The sequence below is a fragment of the Xiphophorus maculatus genome, chromosome 11 (assembly GCF_002775205.1).
Source record: "Xiphophorus maculatus strain JP 163 A chromosome 11, X_maculatus-5.0-male, whole genome shotgun sequence".
Lineage (NCBI taxonomy): Eukaryota > Metazoa > Chordata > Actinopteri > Cyprinodontiformes > Poeciliidae > Xiphophorus > Xiphophorus maculatus.
The window spans coordinates 4,864,275-4,887,601 of NC_036453.1; the positions used below are offsets into that span (position 1 = coordinate 4,864,275).

Below are 23,327 nucleotides of genomic sequence, written 5' to 3' on the forward strand. Positions count from 1 at the left end.
TTATAAAGCCTCTATACACATTCCTAAACCTACGAATAATTGAAAATATATATACAGCTAGCAATGTGTGGATTATGAACAGCTGAAGTATCCATATGATGTGAGAGATTTTCAAAGTAAAAATCAGCTGTTTTTTTTTTTTTTAGTTAAAACATTTCTATTTTTTATTTCATCATCTGAATTTAAATTAATTTATAATAGATTTTTTTTTTGTTCCATATTATTTTCCAAACGATTCCACCTTCCCGATGTAGAATCTGGAATTTACGAGGCACTGTCAAATGCAACATTAATTTAGCTTCCACTTTAACCAAACAATCGAGACCGGGGGATTAAGAAGGCGAAACATCCCTCTAGCGGCCAGCAGCTCCAGCGGGTGTAGCTCCACGGAGAAGAAGAGGCTGTGCTCGGATTAGGGGGTTGGGCTGCCTTTGCTTGACGGAAACCCGCTGCCAGACATCCAGCTTGTCCTCGGCGGCGCAGTGTTGCTTTCCCGCAGCATCAGCAGCAGCGACACCGCAGCGCGGCTTCACCTGCTCCCCAGAGCTCCATCCTCTGGTCCGCACTCAGCGCTGCCGCAGACCAGAGCAGGAGGACGGACAAGGACGAACAGCTCGAAGTAAGTGGCATCACTTTTCTTGGCTAAAACGGCGGTGAGAGAATGTATAGTCTGTTTTTCCTCCAAAATAAAAATCGTGCGTAAAATGTCCATGTTTTTGCATATTATCGCAAACCCAGAATAATTTCTGCCTGTAAACAAATCCACAAACTGACCATATATCTGTGACTTCTGAACTTACTTCTCTGTGTTTGTTCCGGTGAGCATAAGATGTACTGTTTTTTTTTTTTGGTTTGTTTTCAGGAGCAGCTCTTGAGGGAAATAAAGGGATACAGCAAAGCTGACGATGGTGAAACTGGGGAGTAATCTTCAGGACAAAGGGGCCAAAGCTGTGAGTGTTGAGGACGGCTTTCAGAATGTGCCCCTCATTACTCCTCTGGATGTTGGCAGCCTCCAGAGCCAAGCACCTGACAAGGTGAGACATGTACAGCCCACCAGCTCTGTGGGTTTATCTGTGTTTGTGTATGAGGGACAGCAGAGCCGGCCTGAGGTATAAGAAAACTTGGTGACAGCTGTGGAGCCTCAGGAAAGATGCAAGTTTATGTTTACAAATAAAGTAGCTGGAACAAATAAAGCAACAACGCTGTCAGCAGCGGAGATGCTATGGAGTTTTTCCAATAACTTCAAAGAAAGTAAAAATTTCAGTCTATTCTTCATAGAGGTGTTAAATCAGACTGAAAAATGGAATAACAAGATTATCTTAAGTTATGCACTGAAGCACATATTCCTCTCTATATTTTGTGATTTGTGCCAGTTCCATGATCTTGGTCGATGCATTTAAGAATGAATAGAAAGCAATTTCAGTTTTTACTTTTGTTGCATTCAACAAAGGGGGCAACACTTACAGATCAGAGCCAATCAGGGGATATTTGTCCAATTCTGACAATTATTCTAACATTTGTCTGGACATTTTCCCCCACATCTACACTCTATTAATCAGGTAAAAACCAGCCGGTTGTTCTGTGCTTTGCTTCGTACCGAGAGTCTGTTGAACCTTTAAATTACTGGATCTGATTTTACCCAATCGCTAACATTTGGGGGTGATGTATGCAATGTGCCAGCTTGATTGTTGGGGAAGACACGCTACAAAGCTTAACAGAAATTGAGTGTGAAAAGAATTTGTTTTATGACACCCCTAGTTTAAAAAATATTTATGGAAATAACCATAATCTACAAATGATTTGTGCTTGTTAACTGCAAGTACTATTTTTTTTTTCTGATTCTAATTGGATATATTTTAGTTATTCACATTACCTACACATATGTGATTGAAACAGAATGAAGAAACACTGATTTGGACGGCTGCAGAAAGTCTGCACATGAGTCCTAAAAATATTAGGAATATTAACAACCACTTCCCTCATTTATTGTCAATTAAAAGTTCTCCAGTAAAATTCACCTTTGGCCAATAGGAAAACTAGATCATTTGCCAGGAAAACTTTGTCCACCTTGTTTGTTAAGAAAAAGATCAGTGACTGGAACCAAATATGACGAACATTTGCAGTAAACACACATGAACACATACAGTGAGTTAAATTAAAATCATCCATTCGTGAAAATTATACTCTGGAAAAAACATATGTTGACAAATCTATAAAGCCAATATTATATCTTACCCATTAATGTTATTTATTTGTTAAGAAAACTCAAGAAAAAATATAACATAGTGAACGCCATTGGCTGACACGTTTTTATAGCAAAAATGTTGGAGTTTCTTTATGCACTTAACAGAAAAAGAAAAAAAAAATAATGTTCCTGACTGCAGAAAGGGGGGAAAAAATAAAATACTGTCAATAAAAGGACGGTTGCTAACTCTGAGGTGGCTCAACAGGAAGTGGACCTCCAAATGACATTCTGCATGGGACCTCTTATAACTTGGGCCGGCCCAATTTGAGTGATTATGTCAGGGAGAGCTTTATTGGATGTGCATCTGTCTGTCTGTTTCTGTTGCCATTTAAGTCGATGTTGTTGTTCCATGCCATCCTGAAACCCTCTTGACTAGAATAACCCCTTCCTCCAAAGTACTTACACACACATTAACACACATGCCTATGATGTTTGATTCATTCACACATTCATTCATCTCAGCTGTCTCCCGGCTGTGTCCTTTGTTTTCCAGCTGAGATTAGGAGACAGATTTGGTGCCAGACAGCTTGTCATTTATCATCCTGACATGCCATAGTAACTCCGCCGCCGCTCGTTAATCCAGTCACCATGGCGGTGGAGGAGAGCCGATTGGTGCATCTATCTGCGGGGTTGAGACAGAGAGCTGTGCTGATTGCACATTATGGAAATGAATGGAATGAGGCAATAGGCAAGCTCATTATCACTTTCAGCACATTTGGAGGCTTTATGTATGAAATGTGTTTCAGTGTTTTGCGACGTTCCGTGCAACACCATTATTTCATTTTTCAGATGCTTAAATCTATATTTTTACCTTTGTGCTACTCATCAGTTTATTGAAGATATTTTTTTTCCAACTTGAAAAACTTTAGAAGCCTGGAGGTTGTTTGCACTCCTCAGTCAACACAGCATCTTCATTATCTTCAGAATGTGAAGTCATCCTCAGCCGGGTGGCTTTAAATATGACAAAGCACTAGCATCAGATAAAAAATATGGTATATTTGTCTGTAGCCCATTTTTCAGGTTTTCTGTTGCTTTAATGTGAGTTCATTCAGTGGGCAGTTGGTGTTTCCTGCTTGTAGCTGGGAATAGGGTATCAATTTTATGTGCTTTGTGTTGGACTTTACTGCAGATTTTCTCAAGATTTAGATGGTTACCTGTATTTTGATTGGTCGGGGCTGGGGCAGCAGAGGAGGGACTTGCCCAACGTGCCATTCATGCAGAACCTCCATCAGTGAGCGTACAGACAACAGCTAGTTTAATTTGTGGTATGACACATTTATCAGAAGAATACTTTTCAATCTTCTTTGGTGCAGGTCTTAGATAATGGCTATATAATTTCAAATTCTTACCAATAAAGAAGTTTAAATTTTATGTTGCAAAGGTATGCAACATTCTAAATATCGAAATAACTGATTCCTGTAGAGAAAACAAACAATTCATTTCTCATTGTGTAATGTACCCTTCGTAGCCATAAATTATGAACACAAAGTCAGTTTAACTAAATCTTGCTTTTGCAGACCAAAAACCAGTCACCCTTCAAGGCAATTGGCTCAGTTTTTCAATGTTTATTTAATTTGTTTTTTCTTTTTTTTTTTACGTTTAGGTTGTTCAGTGGTCATTGTGACCCTTTTATTGACTAGAAAACATGTTTAAGTGTAAATAAATCTGTGTGTAACAATAAAATTAAACATTGGATTCATGGGAAGGTGATCCAAAGGAAACATGGATAGTCTGATGGACGAACAGGAGCTTTTCCAGTACACAATATCAAGATGGATCCTCGAGGAATGCCACAACTTATCACCACTGTTTTTAAAACACTTAACAGGAAAAGAAGCACTATTTCTTTTCATAGCTACTAAGAGAAGCAAGTAAAACGTTTGGTTAATTAAAAATGAAAAAAAAAATAAAGAAAATAGTAATAGCTGTAGAAGTTGACAAAGATATCAATAGAATGTATAATTTTTCTCATCAATATTTGAAAATAATCTAATGCTTTTCTCTTTATTTAAAATGATTGTTGTTGTTTTTTTGCAGATTTGTCTAAATTTGAAATATTCCTTAAATAACAAAATCAGATTCAAAACAGAATAGATTTTGATGTAAGTTAGGCATTTCGCCAAAAAATAATCCTGGATTATTATAATAAACTGTGTGCACAAGTTTGCCTGGAACATAAAGGTGCATATTTTGTGGGCTTGCATCATTTCTACTGATCTGTAATAACACACACACACACAAAGAATTGCATAAGAAAGAGAATATAAAAAACTATTTCTACTGAGACTTCTTTTCAGAAAAAGAATCTCCAAAACCATTTTGCATGCAAAATTGTCAAATTTTTAATAAGCTGGACATCTGAAGATGGGTTCTTGGTATTTAAGCTTTTCTTTAATCTAACACAATCATACAGCTGCTGTCACAGCGTGCAGAAAGTCAGTGCAAGGTCTGAACCCACATTTATTCTGCTTAGGGAGCCACCGTCTCTTTCCATTTCAGAAACCTGTTCAATGACTTGTCCTTCAATGCACTTACACACTTGCATTCTTACTCACAACAACAATTGCTCGCTTCCAGCAGCGTGCATGTTGAGTGCAGCCTTGTGGACACATGCAAGTGAGTGTGTGAATTGCATGTCGATCATGTCTGCAGCGACCAGTTTGTAAACGGACATCAGTCAAGCTGTCAGTCATTCCCCGCTGATTAAATCAGTCCCAGCAGAATCAAGAGCAGCGAAACTGCAGCCATCAGAACCTGAATATGCTGTATAGAAATATTCATGTTGTTGTTTTACTGCATTTTTTTTCTTTCAAAGATTGCACCTGTTTCCTGCTTGTGAATAAAGTTGCTCACAGATGATGCAGATATTGCATGCCATGTCTCTGCTTCACAGTAAGAAAGCTGCTGGTCCAGACTCTGCATGCTGATGCATGTTTGTCCTTGCACAGGACACAATGAGATTTGGAAAGATTATTTGCCATGAAGTTTCTTATTTGTCAGCAGCCTTAATTGTTAGAAGTTGTGCTCCTAGCAGGGAGAGCATGGATGCAATTCAAGGCGAAAATAATAATAAAATGAATCTGTAACTATACAAAGAATACAGAATGATAACTGAGGTAAAGAGGAATACAAGTAACAACACTCCCTTAATTTATTTGTTCACAACAACATGGACACGGATTCAAGGTCTTCCACAAAGTCACAGCTTAAGAGACACAAAATAAGTTTTGTTAGGATTCTTCTGCAATGAGAAGATGCTGAATTAAATGTCAGAAACGGTTTACTTCCTTTTGTTTTTGATAGGTTTGTCACTTAAATGTTTCAAATCATTAAACAAAATTTACTGCCAGACAAACGTAGGCTGAGAAAATACACAATGCAGTTTTCAAACAACGACTTAATTTTTCTAGGTAGAAAAAATCCAAACCAACCTAAGCCAGTAAGAAAAAAATAATTGCACCTTAAACATAGTAACTGGTTTTCTCACCATTGGCTGGAAAAAATATTTTTGTGAACTTTGCATTACTAAAGAGAAATCTTGGCCCTCTCTTCTTTTCAGAATCCTTTTATTTCAGCCACATTGGAGATATTTTAAAGACATGCAGTTTTTGTTTAGGTCATACCACAGCATTTCAATAGGATTCAAGTTTGGGCTTTGATTAGGCCATTCTGAAAACCTTTAAGAGCTGGTCTTCTTGGTGTTCTTCAGACCATTCTTGTCATTCATTAACCATGTGAGCTTGAGAATACGGTCACAAGCTAAAGATCAGACGATCTTCTTTAGTATTCATGGTTCCATCAGTTACAACAAGCTGTTGAGATCCTGGAGCAGCAGTGATCAGATCATCCAGATCGTCCCATCACTACATTTAAATGAAGGATTGATGTTCTACTTCTGATGCAACATCTTCCAAAAAATACTCTTTTGCCTCATCAGTCCCCAAAATATTTTCTCAGAAGTGTAAAACATCAAAATGTTCTCGTCTCTTACAGCTTTATATCATGTCGATAATCTAAATGGATTTTGTTTTATATGTGCTTCATTCATTTTTACTGTGCCTTAGTAAAGTAGAAAAGTCTGTTAGTACAATTTGTTGACTAAAAATAATGTGATGGAGTATTTTGGATTTTATGCTAACCTCTCAGAGCTTGAACACCAAAGTCATAATGAACATTGAAAAATGCAGTGAACACAAATTTCTGTATTCAGAAAATGTTCATTTTCTGCTGTCTTTCATTCACGGTTTTCTCATGACCACTCTTTTTGTTTTTACACAAATCCTACATTCACCCTTATCATGCTTGCTTTCTCTTCTTAAGGAGAATAAAAATATCTAACTCTTCTAGTGTTAAGTACTTTCCAGCTGTACTTGCTAAAAATGCTGTGTGCTGCTCAGCAGGTTATGGAAATTTTTGGGAACAAAGCTGCTAGAGATAACACTGAAGCTGTGACAGAAACCTGGAGCAATAAACTAATCAGACTGTGAAATAATAATTAGAAACGTGTTTTAGCACTTCATACAGCCAAAAGGAGGATGCTTAATAATTTTTGGAATTGCTTTTCAGTGTTATTTTGGTGTTCTTAATATATTTTGACCTTAAACATAACAAAAATTGGAATGTGCTCCTAAAAGTAAATCAATGGAATAAAAATGTCAGTATTGCTGAATTCAAGGCAGTTTTTTGGACATAATTTAGAAAAATAAAATTGATTGTTTATCTACTTATCTGAGACTGTTGTTTTAAATCTGCCCTCCAAAGCTTACAGGGATCATTTCTGGCTCACATGATCAGTGCTGGACCTCATATCACCCATTTGGTTCCGAGCAGCTTTACAAACACACACTGCCTGTGGAGGACTGCGTTGTAGCTGCGGTATATTTTCTCATGGTCACTCAGTGTTCTGTATTTAGATAGTGTGCAACCAGCAGAGCTGCTTTAAAAGCTACTCTTACTCCAGGTTTGTGCTGCTGTGCACTTAGAGACTGATTAATTCCTCTGATAATGGGAGAAGCCAAACTGCTGCTTTTATTTTCCAGATCAAAAAGGCTCACTGTGAGAAGCCAACAGTGCTTCAGGAAGTTTTCCTTCTTTGAACGTTATTAGTCAGGTTTAAAAATGTAGAAAACATTTTACATTTATTGCCAACCCTAAAAAGATGCATAAAAACCTTTCAAATTAATTAATCTGGAGATGTTCTTCCCCCTGCATTACAATCCTCAGTGTAATGTGATGGGCAAAAAAAGAGACCTTACCCTATCCTGTTTGTTGAAATCTTTTTAATTACTTTCAGAAGTAATAATTTAAAACCATTTCTTGATTTTTAAAAATCACATGTATGACATCAATAGCATTTTGTTGCCTTTCCTACTTTTTGAAGAGTCAAAGTGAAATTAACTTTTAGGTCTCATCATATTGATACCACAGGGAAACAGGACATTTTGCATTACTAAATAAAAGTTTGTATGTATGAATATTACATACTTCAAACATAGAATATAAAAAAATAAAATGCTAGTTATATTTATTTTAATTGGGTTGTAGAGGTGACACAGTAATAAAAAAAAATATTAATATGATCTGTTTTTGTTTAGGCCACAACAATAATATCCTTGAGGTTGTTCACCCTTTGTAATGTTTACTATGAGATGTTGCGAGTGCAATATGTAAGTTATCTTTACTTTAAGGCCTATATCTTTTTATTTACTTTCTTGTGGTAGCAGGTTGTGATTTATGTCTAAATTCTCTACCTCTAACTGGAAACTAGTTATGATTGCAAATCCAACATGAGTGGATTTGCCATTGTGTAGAAATACATGTACGATTAGATCAGGCCTTCTTGTCCGTATTTGCTCTGAAACGTGACATGTTAATATTTACGTTCTGAGCTCCTACCAAAGACAAGCAACAACACCAATGTCTGTTTGTAGCTCTAATCAAATAAATATGACAACATAAAAAGAGCGGCTGATTAAACATTAATCATCTTTGATTAAAATATCACTTGATCCTCTTGGAACTTGTTTTGCAGTGCTTCAGCAAAGAGAGATTCATTTTTTTTCTTATTTATTAAACATGTTGTTTATACCTTTATTCATAAGGAAACAAAAGAATCCAAGATGCCAAGAAAAAAAATAAAAAGATTGTCTGCAGCTGTCTTCCACACTGAACCTTGCCAAAAACCTGCACTCCCACAGCCTGCTCTCCAGGGATTACAGATAAAACAGCAATCACTGCTGCAGCAGTTCTAAGGAATAACACACTGGGAAAGACACAGAAAGAGGAATTCTGATGGATTTCCTGCAAGAAAGATCAAAACTGGAATAAACATACACAGAGTTTTCTTGTAAATGTAAATTGTTCTCATCTTTATGCCACATTCTCTTCTCCACTTGTTCAATTACACAATTGAAACTTTCAAGGCATTTTAAAGGAACATCTAAATATTCTTCATCAGCTCACTGCATTGAAACACAAAGTATTAATACCCCTTCTGCTTTTACATATTGTGCTATGGTACAACCACAAATCTATTTTGTTGGGATTTTATGTGACATGCAAATACAAAGTAGCACGAACTTATTGAAAAGAAGGATGCATAGTTTTCAGTTCTTTACTTTTTTACAAATAAAAATATGAAAATAACATTTGCATTATATTCAACCTTTTGATACTTTGTAGATCCATCTCTTGCAGATAGTACAGTCTATTGTGGCATGCCTGTTTAGTTATGCAAATATCCAGGGACTGAAATGTCATCTCATTAGTCTCATTTAATCTTTTGCTAAATGGTTTTGGTCAAATTGCAAATGGATCTTTGTGTTCCTTTCTTTAAGCTGGGGCTTTGTTCTTGCCATTCTTACATAAAGATAATTTAAACTGCAAATCTATGCACATCCTCCAGAGTTTCTAAAGATCTTTTTGGGTGTTTTTTCCTCAGTGATCTCCTTTCCAAGCCTGTCAGTTTAAGTGGACAGCCCTGTCATCACATTAAAATGAGCAATTTGTGCATTTATGCTTGTGGTCCTAAGATTCTTGCATGTTTTTGGTGTAAATCATGCCTTTCTAAAACAAATTGAAATGCATCTCCATTTCTTACAGAGAAACATTTAAAGGTCACATGCTTTCAAGGTTTTTAAAATAAACATTACTCTTGAAAATTAGATTCTCCAAGGCTGAAGTGTTGCTTGAGCCGCAATCATTAGCCTACCTTTTCTTGATGTTCGACCGTAAGTCTTGCTGGCAGAAAAAAAACCGAGCAGACAGTCAGCAGCCGTGCAAGAGATGAAAAGACAGGTAGGTCAATGCTTTGTAATGCAGCCAGTGTAAGGCAGCAACATCAAAAAGGTGCAGTGGGGGAAACATTGTGGTGATTGTTGTTTGTGAGCTATACATAGTATTATTGAGCCAGGAAAGTGTGTAAAAATATCAGAAAAAAATAATAACGGAATTTCTAATATTGCTTTCTTGTTTTGGATCTTCACTTCTTGACACACCTGATAAATAAGGAATACCACATGACTTTATTAATGAGGGTAAGATAGTCTTCTTTTGTGCTGATGTTGTTCACTATCATGGATGAGAGCCACCTTAGATCTATGGGTTTGTTTGCTGTTTCCGTCTTTTTTCTAATCGCTCTAAAAATACCCTGCTTTCGTATTTGTGGGGCAGCTTTTCAGGCATTACTTTGTGTTTCAGAAGGACCTATTTTAGGGTGAGATTAATGGTTGCAAATTAAAGGTTGCGTTTGGGTGGATTAAATTTGTGTTTAGGAACCAGCTCCAGTATTTCTCTCAAATTGCAGGAATTCTGTGATTCTTTTTAATCTGCGTCTTAAATCAAGACACATGTAGATGAAGAAAGCTATGGAGAAGTAAAGAGACCAGAAAGAGCAAATCCTACAGGAATAATGATACAAGCTAGAGCAAAAAAGAACTTAACTAAAGATATATCTAGGAGGCAAAACTCGGGGAGTAGAACTAAAAAGGTGCAGATACATTTAATATTTCAAGTTATGTGGCTGTGTAGTTCTTGTACATCTTCCAAAGGTTTTCTTTTATCTCTAAAATCAAATAGAATGTCTTTCTGCAACAAAAACATGAGCTGAACTTTGTCTCCCTTTGGTACTTGTTCAGTTTAGGCATCGAATGGTTGAATGGCATTTGAACAAATACTTTTCATCCAAATAAAGGGCTTTAAACAACACCTACCACATGACTAAAAAACTGTAGTAGTTTTGAAACATATATTTTATTAAAAGTCTTGGCATAACTTGATACTACCATGCCTTTATTGGAGTTCTCTGGTTCTCTTCAAAGCTTGTTTATGATTTTGATGAAGTGATGATGTAGTAACTGTCTTACATTTCATTAGATTTGTTTGGATTTTATTAGATAAAAATATTACTATGCTACATAGACAATTTACTCACCTTGCCCGCTAGATGTTTAGATTAGTTGTTCTTCTTCAATTAAAATACATTTTAAAAATCTTTATAAGGCCTTTTTATTGAGAAAAAGTAAAATATTATGTAAAAATAGCAGTTATGAGGTGTGGCATCATGCTAAAGTTGTAAAACTCTGAATATAGGTTCCTGCAATGAAGCAGCAGAACAGCATGTTGTTAAAGACGTTTTTTCTTTTACAGATTTAAATGAAAACACTTATTCTCCAGTAAATCTTTCCTAATGTCCCTAGACTTTATCTAGCTAGTTAGTTATTACAGATGACTTATTATAGCTGTTAATTTAAAGTACCTGTAAGAATATTTACAATATCCCATCAGTAGAATAGCTAAATGTATCTATATCTCTATTTTGTGTCCTTCAAGGATATATAAACAGCGAAAGCTGAACTAAACCCACAAAGTACATGTGCTCAGGAATGACCACAACGAAAATGTAATTAATAACTTTAAATATGTCTTTTGACATCGTGTACTGAAAAAAGCTTGTGTTCATAAATTGTTGGTTTTCAGAACAAAGTGGGACCCTTCTAATCAGAGAAGGTGGTGCTGGTGGCTAAAGACGCGTGAAAATGAGCTAAAGTTGATTGATAGCCACTTCACTGGGTAATAAGAAACAAAGGAGTGAGACTTGGAGGTGGGGAAAATGTAATGAAACAACATAAACCCCATTGTGTTTGAAACCTGAAAGCTCTGTGCATTTTGTTGTGAAATGACTTCAAGAACGAGAAAGTTGTCATAAAATATTAGACATTAAAAATGGCAAGCAAGGCATTTTGTGCTGCTATACCGACAGCCACGGGGCTTCTGCGCCTCAGGAGTCCGACGAAACGCGGCGCATTCACCTACTGCAGCTTTCAGCTTTCAGATAGCAGCATTGTGGAGCAAAGCGAAAGCTTTGTTGTTCAGATAGTGGAGTCGGTTTGTGTGCACAGCAGTTTCTGGCTTTGTCTCAAAGTGACAGTGAGCTGCTTAGCAGCAGCACAATCAGCCACAAGGACACTGAGACATTGGCCTTGTTTTTCTTTTTTTTCCTCCACCCCATTTTCCTTTTCTGTGTTCAACATCTCTTACCCCAAAATCTTGGGGATTACTATCCAGGGATTGCAAAACAGCAGCTTAAGCACTGTGTCCATTTCAGGATCGCAGTGGTGAATTTTCATCATCTACAATAATGAGGTTAATTATTGATAAATGTTCCCTGATGTCACATTTCAGTCCTTTCAGTAAATTAAAAAACACACAAGACAAAGAATAATGCACATATACTCATACTTAAGGGCAAAATTAGAAAGACAAGTCATATTTTATAAGCTTGAATAAAAGTCATAGTGCAAACTTTATGCAGAAAGAGTGCAGACCAGGATTTGAACCCATGACCTTCCTCCACTCAGCAGTTCATGGAATATAGTTGACTCATACTGTTTACTGTTAACTTGTTGTGTTTCATCCAAAGTCAAATATTTGTGCTGTAGTGTTCATATTTAATCCATGTTTTCAATATGTTGATTTCTAATAGCAACATTTCTGAGATATGAGGGGGTGTCATTGTATGAAAAGTGTGAGAAAAATTATGTTTGTGTGTAAATTTTATGGGTTTTTTTTCTTAAGGTGGTGGTGAAAACTCGGACAGAGTACCAGACAGAGAAAAAACGGCTGAAGGTTCCCAAGGTGGAGGAGTTTACTATCAGCTTCACCGATGGGGTTTCAGAGAGACTCAAGGTAATAAACATTACATTTTATTGTTCTTGTTCTTAAACCTTTGGGGTTACAAAAAAATATAGTGTGTTGTTTTCTCCTACAACAATCAAACTTTAATAACTGAAATATGTAATAAATAATGAATTGCAGGTACTACAGCTATAACTGTGAAGGTCTATGTACAGATGTTTCACTCAACCAGCTGCAGCTAGGTGTCTAAATACCGTTTCATTGGATCAGTCTGATTTTGTTAAATTTGAAATGCAAACTCTTCAAAGAACAGCATTTTTAATCCAACCAAAGAAAAATAATTTATTTACCAAGAGTTCACTATCTGCTATTAAAAATTAGATGCGACTGTCTCAACATTACAAGTTCAAAGCAGACCCTGCTGCAACTTATGGTCTTGTACTTGGATCTTGAGGGCAATAAGGTTAGATATTTATTAGGTAGGTGCAACAAATTATGCTATATGGAAAGAGTGGGTGAAGTGTGACACCATGGTGTCCACGTAGCCCAGGACAGAGATATTGGAACAGTCATGTCATTGTGCTTTCTGATGAGTTGGTATTTAGTATATCAAGTGTGTATAGAAATGGACTGAATACACAGCCCTGTGGTGCTCCAGTGTTGATGGAGGAAATTGTGCTTGAGATCAGGTGTGGATGTTGCGGTTATTCAGATTCTGGTGCAGCTAAATATATTAATGTGTCATATCGAAAAAAAAAAAAAATGTTGGCAAAAATACATTTCTGTCTTGGTTTCTCTGTACTTATGTGTTTTGCAAATCATATTTTTTATCTCTGTTTTACATCTCAGTGGAAAAGAGTAACACATGTAACTCCAGCACTGTGTGTGTGTGGTGTGTTTGTGTGAATCACACAGTCACTGTTCCACAACGTCTGCATGACCCAAAACACTGTCTGTTAGGTCTTTCTGTCGTCACGGGAGACCAGAGAGATCTCATGTTGTCATGGCAGCAAAAAAAAAAAAATTCCCTCCATGGCAACCCCGACAGAGAGCAAAGGAGGAAAAGTGCGTGAACAGAAATGTGCAAATGTGTAAATGATAAGTGTAACTCTCATCTGAAAGGTCTGTCAAAGACAGAGAGGGAACAATTACAAAGACGGCATAAGACATGTAGAATGAGCTGGTGGAGGGAAAATTAGGCTTTTTCAAAAGTATGCTTCTTTAATTATATTATCTTTGTCTAGTTATGTTAGAATTTAAAAATATGTATTTTTACTGAACACTGCCTTTCAGAAAATAAAGGAATGACCACGTTTGAGAAGCCTAGTATGATGTGAGGGGTTGGCATGACTCCTTAGAGAGCCGTTTATCTTTTAGAAACGTTATAAATACCTCCGTCTGTTTTACTGTTATTGGCCTCAGAGCTATAAGAACAATAATATAAAAACACCAACTCTGACATAACAGCAGCAGAGCTGCATTACAAAGTTATATTGGTCATAAGACACCAAAGATTGCAATGTGTGACTTTCTTGGATCCATTGGGCTGGTTATCGTGTTGTGATGAACGGCGTTTGTATCAGTGTGCTTCAACCTTTTCAGTGCAAACCTTTTATTTCCTAAACGGTGCTTTTTAACCACAAACATGGCTTGAGATGCAAACAGCAGTAAATCCAAAAATACCCTAATCCATTTCTTGTAGACTTGTGGATACAGCATATTTGTGGTTTCAATAAACAAGGCACTGATTTGAACTAGGACGCATAGCAAGAAATATCAAACATCCTTTTAAGGAAATACTGAGTGGACCATAGACTCCTGGTAGAAAATATTTTTGGCCTGTTTTTGAAGTTTATTCTGTTTTGGATTTGGTGGATTAGGCTATCTTCTCTGCCTTGTTGCACCACATTCGTTTTTGTGTGGCAAAAATGCATTTCAGTCTCTGTGATTTTGTGCGATGTCTCTTAGTTTTTGTTTGCTGAGCTGAACCGTTTGCTTCGCTTGACAGACGGAGCTGATTCTGCAGGCACAGAAACATCCACAAACGTAGTTCACAGAGCGACGCACGCCCTTCTGTGCAGAGCAAACATTTTCAGTCGAAATGCTTGCATGCATATCTTCTCTCTCTTCAAAGTCTTGCAGATTGTGTTGATGGATGAAGAGCTCAGATTGTGAAATGCTCTTTAATCTGCCCTCCCTCTCCGTCTTGTCTCCCAACACTTTACCCGGCTCTCGTGTCTGTCTTTTCACTTCATATGTATCTCTGCTGGCAGGACAGCTTCCTGTTTTAATCTTTTTCTGTTTAATTCCCCACTAGAACTGTTACAGTACACTTTTACTTATAGATGATATGTCATTTTTGCTGACCTTAACCACTTACTACAGAACAATCTTCAATGGCAACCTTTAAACCTCTAAAAAATTGGTGTCAAAATATAGTAGGAAAGCCATCTAACTTTCTTCTTATCCATTTCACCAGATCCATTCATCCCCAGTTCCTCTATTTTTCACAGTAAAACTTCTCCTTATAGCAAGCTGAGTTGTCATTGCTTAAAGAGTCCTTACTCTCCCCCTCCTTTTCTTGATCCATAAGGGAGGACAGTCTCCTTGATTCGTCCCTTGCCGCCTGTCTCTACTCCTCTCTTCCTCTCTGTCCCTCTTGATACTCCCAGCAGGTAGAAGCTGTCTTTTCTCTCCATGTATTTTTTGTTCCTTATAAGGCTTTAGAGAAAACAATTCTCCACCTTTTTAAGAATCAAACATTTAAATTGAAAGCTTCTGAATTTCCTGGCGTTCGGATCAAACCGAACTTTGAGAGATTCTTGTTGTTGATTTGTTAACATACTCTAAGAGTACTATGCTTTTAAATCTTTCGGGAAAATGATGATAATTATGTAATGACTTTTCAAATGTTGCATTTCATTACATTTATTAAATGTTTTTTTTCTACATTCATTTAAAAGAAACTCATCAGACACAGCTTCCTTGTGTGATACCATTATAGAAAAATTCAATGAAATCTGAAAATTTATAAGGGAAGTATTAATGATCCTCTACAAGTGTAGTTCATCCTTGGATATAATTTTCATATCCCTGAAGGTGCATCATTCCTCTCTTAAAACAATCACTTGGAATTCATGTGGATGTTCGGGTTGTGGATGTGGTGGGATGGAAGATGTTCACATCAACCAGAAAACAAAAGCTAATGGCTTGTGAAGCTGCTGACTGAGTAAGAGTGTCATCATCCACGGTGAAGTAAGTAGCATTATTTGAAAAGCAATCTTAAAATCAAATTACAGTTTGTAAAAGCACTGAGGAGGAAAGACGTTTATTTTTGGAAACATGTCTTATATGCTGAATAAACAAAACTTAAAGTGTTTAGCAATAATGGCCATCAATGGAGGACAATAGATGAAGTTAATGGACTTCACAAAATAAATAGTATCATGAGCAAAACAGTATTATGAGACAGATGAACAAGAAAATCCATGTTAGTTTGATTTATTGTCAGTGAGAAGACAAGGTGCTTCTTATAGAGTGTATGTAAATATGTGGCTTCGACAGTGCAGTCAACAGTCTCTGTGGCTGACAGTTTACAGGATATTACTTGACAAAACCACAGTTCATGTATTTTGTCTTTAAACTAAAAATCCTATTTTATTATGAGAAACAATTTGCTACTTGGTTAATTATTAAGAAATATCAATCAACATCCATGCACGCTGCCTTGATATCTCAGAATTAAAGTAAAGTCATTAGTTGTAGTTATTTTAGATGACAGTTTTACAACTACATGAAATTTGCAGTCTATTTGTCAATTAGAAAATTAAATGAGTAATAGAAATAACACTCAACGAGTAGAAAGGAGGAAACGGCTAAATTTAATCTAATCTGAATTTTGAGTGGAAATTATAAACCAGTATGACCTGAATCCTTTGTCTTTGTTTTTTCCATCATTGAGCCAACTTAAGCATTTCCTTTCAATATTCTCAGCTCCTGCAGTCTGTTTTTGAGAAAATATTTTGCTATTTTTTTAAAGCCCTATTACAGACTGTAACACACTAACAAATAATTGCAACCGCTGAAACTAAACATCCTACATCAAAAGATTAAATAGCAAAATGCTTCTTTGTGGAATATTTGATTGGAATTCACCTCCTTTGCTGTTTTTTTTCCAGACCGCTGACTTTCCCCTGAAGCAAAAGCATAAAATTGTGTTTCAGAAGCAGGAACACAGCACAAGGTTGGTGCTGCAGGGCAGGGTTTAAAAGATGCAATTGTGAAGGTTTTGTGAAAGGCAGATTGTATTTGTACTTCCATTTCTTTTAACTGAGACCAAAATTCACCATATCTACACACACCTGCACACGCCCGCGCACCCCCCCCCCACACACACATTTGTCTTTCTTAACCTCTAAACCAGGGGTGGGCACTCCTGGTCCTCGAGGGCCGGTGTCCTGCAACTTTTAGATGCATCTCTACTTCAACACACCTGAGTCAAATAATGAGGTCGTTAGCAGGACTCTGGAGAACTTGACTGCACTTAGAAGGAGATTCAGCTGTTGGATTCAGGTGTGTTGGACCAGGGAGACATCTAAGAGTTGCAGGACACCGGCCCTCGAGGACCAGGAGTGCCCACCCCTGCTCTAAACTCTATTCACAAAATGCTTCTTTGTGGAATATTTAATCATAAATATTCCACAAAGAATACACCTTAATCATAAATACCACTTCTTCTTATGGAGTCTGGGCTATAGGCCCCAGAAATGGGGCCCAAATTAAAATATTTGTTGCAGAAATTAACCTTGCAAAGTGGGAAGTGCTGAAACACACGCACTTGAAGTTCATACAAGAACTTACACATTCACACTTCATTTTCAATCCTTGTACACCTTTCACTACCAAATCAGACACTGGACACACCAGCAGAAGTTAGTGAGGCTTTGCAAGTAGCAGAGACAGCCATCTTCCAAAACAATTATCCCATTATTACCTTCACTTTTACTCTCTGATAAAAGCTTTTCTGCAGGCTGCCGCCTCCACAAAAGGCCTTCTCTGTTCATCAGGTTGAAGGTAATTACCGCTGTAGGTTGGAAACCGTACACATTTTCCAGTTCCACGTATCGCGCCTGCCTGCTCTCTGTGGATGACTAACAGTGCACTGATTATAGGGAGTGTTCAAAGCCTTCATTGGATTTCAAACACCCACACTGATGCACATATGCGTACTCTCAAATGAACAATAGAGGAAAACAACACCACTAGTATTACTAGGATTCAAATTGTTCAAGCAGAAACTGAACTTTAGAGGATATTTAAGTACTTCTGAGGATAAGAATAGCTTTCTGTTGGTTCTGTAAGAGAAACATCGTACATCAAACAACTGAACTTAAAGTTGTTTGATGTTCAAAAGCACATATATCTTATTTGTTTTACTGAATCTATTTAAGATATAATCCAGAACTTTCTCCAGCAGATACCTAAATGAGAAAAATATCTCTGAATATTTGAAATAATGAACTTCCTTAACAATTTGACAAATGTATTTATTGAATCTTGTTCTTATAGAATTGAAAATAATAACAAAGGCAAGAGAAGAATGAATAATGTAATAAGAGACAAGAAGGAAGGGAAACAAAATCTGAACTGTTTTGTAGGTTGAGGGTCTAATTTACAAGAAAAGGACTTGGATTTATGGATAAATGAGGATCTTTTATTGCTACTGAAGCTGAAAAGTGTGGAAGAAGAAAGTGGAAATAGTGGTAACATTAGTTACACTGGTTGTGATGAAACGAGGAGACAGTTGCAGTTGAAAATGTTTTACATTTTTGGGCGTGCTGTGGTGGCGTAGGGGATGGTGCGACTCATATTTGGAGGCCTTGAGTCCTCGGCGCGGCCGTCGCGGGTTCAATTCCCGGACCCGGTGACATTTGCCGCATGCCTTCCCCCTTTCCTGTCAGCCTACTTTCATAAAAGGGACACTAAAGCCCACAAAAGACCCCCTGGAGGGGGAGCAAAATAAGAAAATGTTTTCAATTTTTGAGGTAAAAAAGTTTATACATCTGTTGCAGAGGGTAGTGGAACATAAGTAGAAACGGTGTAAGGGAGTTGAATAATCTTACTAAGTCTGGAGAACATGGTATGTGAATTTCCTTCAGCAGACTGGATGAGGGAATCATAATAAACAGATTTTGTACTAGAAACTTTTTTTTGTATTTCAACAGGTTCATATTAAAGTTACAAATATTTTTGGGCCAAAACATCTTAGGAACATCTCAAATTGAAAATTTCATTATGGTCAAGCCATGTTACACATGAAGAATTACTTCAAACATTAACTTAATGAAAGGTAGTTTTTCCTTTACAATACTGTAGTCAAGCATTAAATTTGATTACCTTCGCTTCCTCGTCTGATGATCTGTTTACTGCTGCCTGCCACTGAAAGGCGGCATGAGGAAGGGACACCTGAGCAGTGCACTTATCGTAGCATGTAATGGTTTTTATTAATGCATTGTGCTTTTCAGTTTCAATTGCTGGTGTGATGCCAAAAAGTAACAGTCTACCAGGCACCATGGGAGATCACATGGCTTGTAAACTGCATTGTAACTCGCAGTTGTTTTCCGTTTAAAACAGATCCACAAATCTGACATGGAGGATTGACAGTATGTAGGTCATTGTTGAAAGAAAGTCAGAAGAATTCATGTTTTGTAGTTTTCCACAAGCCATTTAGGAGACACAACAAACATGTGGAGGAATGTGACCTTGTAATATAAAACCAGAAATGCACTTGTTGCCGTACATACAAAACAATATGAATGGCAGAAAATTAGCACTCTGAAAAAAATTTCCTTGGTAAAGCATGGTGATGGCAGCATCATGATTTGAAGTTAACAGGGACAGGAAGCCAGTTAGAGCTGATAAAAAAGGAATTGAGCTCAATACTGGAAGAAAATCTATTCCATACTGCAGTAGTTTCATGAGTAAATTTTCAAAGCTTTGTAGATATAAAACCATGTTTGCCAATTTAATCCACATAACTATTTTTCATCTAGGCAAGCTTCTGGGAAGCATATTAGAAATGTATGCATTAATCTTTAACCAAAAACAACATTCAGGAGGGCAAAATGTTCCTGACTGAGAACTGCCAACAATGTAAGTGGAAACATGAATAACACAAACATGACTTTGGCAATTCAGACTGATAAAATGAAGGAACAAAGTGAGAGGTCATGGCGTTCCCTTTCCTCTGCCTAAGTCTTTCACTTTGCTGATCCTGTTCTGACAAGCTGAGCCCTGGGAGCAATTAGGAAACGGCCTGACTGCGGAGGAACGGTCTGACCTGCCACTTCTTACTCCTCTGTTGTTTCCTCTTACTTTAACATTTGTCCTCACAATTGATCCATCTACTGTAGGCTGGCTCCAAGCTCTGCAGACATCAAATATTTACATTTTTAGGAGAACTCAAGATCAGTTTTAAAGCCACAAAGCAAATATATATAGTAACTTCTTCATTTTGAATTTGATCATCTGTTAAAACAAAAGATTAGTCAGGAAAAGATGTTTGCTGTTTGCACATTTTACTGTATTTAACTTTGAAGGATTCACCATTCCTCAATTTTAACTAACTGTGAAAATTATCCGGCTGGGTGTTTTTAAGGCAGTTAACTGCTTACCGTATAACCTAAAAAAGTGCTAAAACTATTTAAAGAAAACTTATAAAACAGTCCACGGAAAAGCAAGCTTTCTGGTGAAAAGGTGTAAGCACAACTTGAATCTCTGCGGCAGGAGTTTCTCCATCTAGCAGAAATAACTCTGTGTAGGTGTGTTGTTGCGTAATTTCCATCAGCTATTCCTTACTGCAGTTTCAAGATTCCTTATTATATAGCATTTTTTATAACTGTTGCAATTGATTGGTTTTGTTATATTTATGTACTGTGTTGCAACAACCTTTGTCCAAGACAGATTTCTCCCACTGGAGAGTAAAGACAAACCTTGAACCTTCTAGAATTCACTGGCTGTGATTAAAAGATTTTTAATTTCAGTAAATAACCTCATGTTTTATGCTTTTATATGCTCATTTTCCAGTGCCTGGCAACTTTAAATAATTTTTCCTTTATCTGCATAACACCTTAAGTTATGTGTTTAATTTTTTTTTTAGCACAGGACCAAAAAGCCTTGAGTTGACAATACAGAAGAGGAAAATGTGGTTTAATCAAATTATTTTGAATAAAAACAACTTTTGATAATTGTAAAATTAATTTTACTTGCTCAACAAAAATTCTGCAATTTTTTAATGAAAAAAAGTAACAATATGTTCGTAGAAAAATGCATCTTCAATTTATTGTTGATGCAAAACGTAGAAAGGGCTTCACATGTCTGCCTTATTGAAACAAAGGTATACAGTTTCTTAACACTTTTGGGTGCCATGGTTTTGTTGATGAAAAACATAGTTTAACGCCTTCTGGGTTACTCTTGCTTCACAAGCAAATGTAATTAACTGGTTGCCTCGAATCTGAATTTAAGTAAAAGTTACCAAATGTTTGCATTCCTGTTTACTATAAAATAAAATGTAAAAAAAAAAGGTTCTGAATTCATTTTGTGCTAATAATATTTTCCATTTTAAGGAGCTGTTTGTTGAAGTAAAAAGATAAATCAAAAATGTCTCAAAATATATGCATAAAGATTATAGGTGCATCACATAGAAAACATATAATTGTGATACCATTGCTCAATACTGGGATTGCAGTATTTATAATTAACCCAAATTTTTCTGCCTCTTCTCTTGTTTTTCTTCATCACAAGTTTGGCAGATGGATAATGTATAAAAATATACATCATATCTGAGCATCCAGGGTAGTCAGCGCCTGTCCAGCAGGCATAAATAACAGAAGGATGCTCATTTGTCTGGTAGTTCAAAATGTGGAGTTTCTATATTTTCAGTCTTTGATGGGTCTCATAATTTAACCACTTCCTGTATTCTACATTCTGAATGTCTCCATGAACTGTCTCCAAGTAGAAATATCTGCCTCTTTTCATCACTTCTACTTTTATGTGTCCTTTTTCATTCCTAAGCACTTTTCTTTCTTGAAATTATTCTGACTCAGCTATTGGGCTGTCAGTGCTCAGTGGATTAAAGGGCGACTTTCTCAAATGGTTTTCTGAAGGTTTGCTGAAAAAGCAAATGGTGTTAGTGCCAATAGCTGCTTTAAAAATGAGCATAATAAATAATATTGAAAAAAAAAGAAGAATTTTAAAATCCAAAAGTGACAAGTAAATATACTGTAGTTTTTAATGATTGCTATACTGGGTGGGGAAAAATATCATAGTATGAAAATTTGTATTAAATTTATGATTTGGAAGGTACTAAGTATGCATGAAAAGAGAAAATAGTTTGGACTTTCATTCATTCGCTGTAGTCAAAGTGTTTTATGCACTAATATCTCTTTTCTTTATTCCTTTTAGCTTAAGAGTAAGTTTTCACGACCCACTTAAGCTTTAAGAGAAAAGAATGGATTTCTGGGGTTTGGGATGTTTGACCTTTAATCATTTTGCAAATGTTTGTGTGTCTTTATCTCTTTAACGTTTCCTGATTTGTATTCATTCTTCAGCCCACCTGCTGCTTGATTGTTTACCCCAAGAGCACATTCCCCTCCAAGCAGAGTCTCAAAATAATGTGACATTGTGCATCGCCACAACCTTTGAAGTTTAGTCTCCATGGAGACCTAGGTTAATTGGGGTACATTAGCATAATTAGCAGCCATCTTCTGCTGAGCATGCAATGTGTTATTGGACCATGCATATTTTGTGAGCGTGTCCTTTAATAACAAATCTCCCAGCAACAAACAATGTTGCAATTTTAGAATACATAATGGAGATCATTCCCACAATTGATCAAAAATAAAAATGAGGAATGAATTCAACTTGACCAAACTTTATTACATTTTAGAAAAATGGGATTTCTTTTTTTATTTATTGAAACCTTCAACTAAAGATTATGAGAAACAATTTTGAGATAATCACTCAGAATCAAGAATTTAATTCATGATTAATTAATCTAGTATGTATTTACTAATGATTAAGCTGAGGAAAAGTAACCCAGAAACAAATGCAGAAGGCAAAGGTCCATCTCTAACTCTACTTTACAACTACAGATTAAAGGAAAGTTTAATCTGTAGTTGTCCTCTCTTTGACTCAGTGAGGAAAAAAATGTACAAAAGCCTCAGATTGTGGATGTCCTTTGTGAAGCCACCTTCACTACTTTCAAAGCTTACAACAAACATGCCTAAACATTTATATTTGAAATAATCTACACAAACACTCCTCCTGCTCAGTCTGTTTTGACACTATTATTTCATAATTTTTGGGGAATATTTCGGAATATTTTATGGATTCTCAGTGAAATGCAACTTTGTTTATTTGTATCCTAAGTACAACCCATGAGAGCATTCTTGCATTTTTCACCAGTCTTAAAATTTTAAAATGATTTTAGAGTGTATTTTGAAATCTAATGACACCATAGGAGTTTAATAAAAGTTTTTTTCTGGATTTATCTAAAGTCCATTGAGGACAAATGGAAGGATAAAAACAGTTCATCTATGGGAACGGTCAGATCTAAGGTGTCTAGGTGCTTTTAGATAACTTTCATTAGAAAAATCTGATGTGCAGTAAAGTCTGACTTTTTTCAAATATAATCCTAACTTTCCTTAAAAATCATTTTTTGGGATTAAATGAAGGCTGTGTAAATCTCCAGGAAAAATAGGCCACATCCCTCTTTTCCTCTGGTGTGCAGAATTTAAATCTCACTGTGCAGCACGTGAGCTGCTGGATGTTATTTGACATTGGCTCAAATATTTTTTTCATTATTTTGAATTGAATTGACTAATAGATTAGTATAATTCAGTTCTTACATGTGTAATGTTCTTTTTACAGATATTAGGAATTTAAAATT

At 36.3% G+C, this 23,327-nt stretch overlaps 1 protein-coding gene across 1 annotated transcript in view; it reads left to right on the forward strand.

Moving 5' to 3' along the window:
• Positions 1-285: 285 nt before the first annotated feature.
• nsg2 (neuronal vesicle trafficking associated 2) overlaps positions 286-23,327 on the forward strand; it is a 33,338-nt gene continuing 10,296 nt past the window's right edge. The window contains exons 1-3 of the mRNA XM_005805960.2: positions 286-619; positions 863-1,034; positions 12,320-12,430. Of these exons, the coding sequence (XP_005806017.1) occupies positions 906-1,034; positions 12,320-12,430 (240 nt within the window). The 5' untranslated portion in view covers positions 286-619; positions 863-905. The remainder of the gene's footprint in view (positions 620-862; positions 1,035-12,319; positions 12,431-23,327) is intronic.